The 3,004-nt window shown below is 58.4% G+C and overlaps 1 protein-coding gene across 1 annotated transcript; it reads left to right on the forward strand.

Annotated features, from left to right (window-relative positions):
- Positions 1–1,033: 1,033 nt before the first annotated feature.
- On the forward strand, positions 1,034–2,358 carry LOC124682408 (transmembrane protein 45B-like). Its single transcript, XM_047217100.1, has one exon. It carries the CDS (start codon positions 1,049–1,051, stop codon positions 1,952–1,954), a length of 906 nt encoding a protein of 301 aa, XP_047073056.1. The 5' UTR covers positions 1,034–1,048; the 3' UTR covers positions 1,955–2,358.
- Positions 2,359–3,004: the final 646 nt, after the last annotated feature.

Consider the following 3,004-nt stretch of genomic DNA (forward strand, 5'->3'; position numbering starts at 1 on the left):
GTTGGCGTACGTACCTGTCCACGGAGACGGACAGCAGACGAAGGGCTGGCTTCATGGGCGACAGGGATTATCCCTTCGGCCCTGCACCGCCGGCTCATCGTCAGCAGGCGCCGACGCGTCGTCAGCAGCCGCAGCACAACGACCGCGAGGACGAGGACGACGACGACGAAGCCTACGCCATGTACGACAACGACGACGACTACATCGAGGCGCTCGCGTACCATAGCGAGGACGTGAAGGACGACAGCGACGACTACGTCGGCCTCGTCTTCCACGAATGGCAGCAGGCCATGGCGGAGGGCCGGAACTTCGAGTTCCCCGGCAACATGACGGACGATGAGATGGCCAAAGTCGGCCTCCTCGTCTCCGAGTACGACGCGCCTGTCCAGCCGCCGTTGCCCCGCTACGCCACCGCTGTCATGCCGCCGGGCCTGTCCGCGGATGAAGCCCTTCGACAGGCGCTCCTGGACTCGGCGGCGCCTCCTCCACCGCCGCCACAGCCTTGGGCGCCTCCCCACCGCCGCAACGGCCTTATGGCTGGGCTCCTCATCCGCCGCCACAGCCGCAGCCCTGGGCACCTCCACCGCCGCCTCAGCCGCAGCCTCCTCAACCTCGAGCACCGCCATCGTGCCCGGCGTACGCTCCCCCGGATGGCTACTGGCCGTGGGACATACCTGAGGTCATCTTGCTCGACAGCGACGAGGAGCAGCACGGCCACGATGCGCAGCAGTAGGCATTTTAGGTTTTTTTTTTATGTTTTCAAGTATGTAAGTTTATGTTTCAGTTTTTGTAAATTATGTTTCAGTTCAAAAAAAAATGATTCGTCCTTAAAAAAATGCGTCGTGCCGCTGGAGCCACCCCCGACGCAAACGGACGCGCGGTCGTTTTCGACCAAAAGGGCCGACGCAAAACGGACGCGCGCGGACGCTAAAATGCGTCGCGCCGCTGGAGATGCCCTAAGATAACAGAACAAAGTTTGACGGCCTATTTAAGCCCCTCGTCGACACTGCATTAAGATCCACGCGTACGAGGAACAGCAAACTAAGCCATGGGCACGTTCCTAGGCCATTTCGTCCCTGGTCTGGCCTTCGCCATCCTCGGCATGTGGCACATGCTAAACACCATCAAGGCATACAAGCTCAAGGGCACCTCCGGGTTCCGCTCCGCCACCTGGTTCCCCTTCCCCTCGCCGCTGCCCGGCTTGAAGCACCTCGAGCTGTACCTCCTGCTCGCCTTCTCCGCCCTCGCCATCGTCGACCAGCTCGTCGACCTCCCCCTCCTCGCGCTCTCCCTCCAGCCGGACACCCTCGAGCACGCCACCATGTACCTCCACCTCGGGGTCTACGCGTCGGTGGCGCTCGCGGCCGACGTCGCCGCCTCCCCGTCCTCGTCCCCGCACCACGGCGCGCTGAGCGACGTGGTGACCGCGCTCGCAGCGTCCGTGTTCGGGCAGGAGCTGTTCCTGCTCCGGCTGCACTCCGCGGACCACGTCGGCCTCGAGGGCCACTACCACTGGCTCATGCAGCTCGTGGTCACCGCGTCGCTCGTCCTCACCTCCGCCACCGTCGTGCTGCCCAGGAGCTTCCCCGTGGCGGTGGTGCGGTCGGCAACCGTGCTCTTCCAGGGCCTGTGGTTCGTGGTGATGGGCTTCGTGCTGTGGGTTCCGTCCCTCGTGCCGACGGGGTGCCACGGCGCGGAGGGGAGCGCGGCCATGCACAGCGCGGTCGCGTGCTCCACGAAGGAGGCGACGCGGAGGGCCATGGCCATGGCGAACCTGCAGTTCAGCTGGGTGCTCGCCGCAGTGTGGGTCGTCACGGCGTACATGTGCCTGAGGGTGGACGGCCGGTGCATGGAGTATGTACAGATTCAGGCGCCTAGAGCCGACGGCCGTGTGCTCACCGGCGACGGGGATTCGTCGCAGAAGCGTGTGTTCCCCGTCTCAGAACATGTGTAGAAAATAACCTGAGATGACTTGAACTGGACCGAGACGTTGGGCCCCCGGATCCATTGCCATTATCGTTTAGGCTCTGTAGACTGTAGTAGATGCCCACAATAAACTCGGATGTGAAGCCATCAGGTTTTGCAATATGGTGACGGTGAAGCTGGCGTTTCAGAAAAAAAAATGAACCTAGCCCATGCCTTTTCATCGTTGATTAAGTGGTTAAAGAGCTCGGCGTCGTATCTTATGAATCCGCGTTCCTCCTGCATCCCTGCATCCGAAGATCTTCCGCCATCCGGTCTAAATCGCCAGTGCCATCTCAATCCCATGAAGTTGTGTGCTCGCAGTCCACGCGAGTCTGTAAGTAAGTTTTTTGTTAACATATCTAAATGTGTGTATGGCCTGATTCAGTCACGTAAGAACACCTCAAATTGCAAATACTCACAGGGCAATAAGAACTTGTTTCTTTCTAATATTTACATTCAAAACAACTTACATTCACTTCTTTCTGAAATATCAGTATTCATCGGAGATGTATGTAAGTAGATTCACAGTATAAACTCTATACGCACATACAACAAAGAGCAATTAATTGAAATCGTTTGATTACTATAGAAGCCAATCAGCAAGTACAAGATACAGTAAACAAGAACAAGGAATCTTCAGTTGTAGCTGGTCAATCTCCCAAAACTATCACAGAAGCAAAATTCTATCGTAGCTGGCCAATCTCCCAAGCCCTTGTGTGCTCGCAGTCCACGCGAGTCTGTACAAGGCCGGCTTCGTGGGGCACCAGAAGACAGCGACGGTGCGGAGGCTGCGAACACCGGCAGCAACGGCGCCATAGACCGGCGAGGAGAACATGCGCGTAAGGGGCCTGTATAGGTCATTGAAAATCGCTTCGGAGCCGTCCAAATAGGCCTGTAAATGGGCGCGGACGCCGGACGATCCAACGGCATCATGTTTCCGACGACAGCGAGCACGATTGTGGAGCTCGCCGCCGTTGCCGCGTTGTTTAGGGATAAGATAAAGGGCTGGTTGGGTGGGACGCGATTCAGGGGGTACTTT

The sequence above is a fragment of the Lolium rigidum genome, chromosome 1, assembly GCF_022539505.1.
Source record: "Lolium rigidum isolate FL_2022 chromosome 1, APGP_CSIRO_Lrig_0.1, whole genome shotgun sequence".
Classification (NCBI taxonomy): domain Eukaryota; kingdom Viridiplantae; phylum Streptophyta; class Magnoliopsida; order Poales; family Poaceae; genus Lolium; species Lolium rigidum.

What these genes read in the sequence shown, in the direction of transcription:
- LOC124682408 (XM_047217100.1), top strand. Translation starts at nt 1,049, where the DNA reads ATGGGCACGTTCCTAGGCCATTTCGTCCCTGGTCTGGCCTTCGCCATC.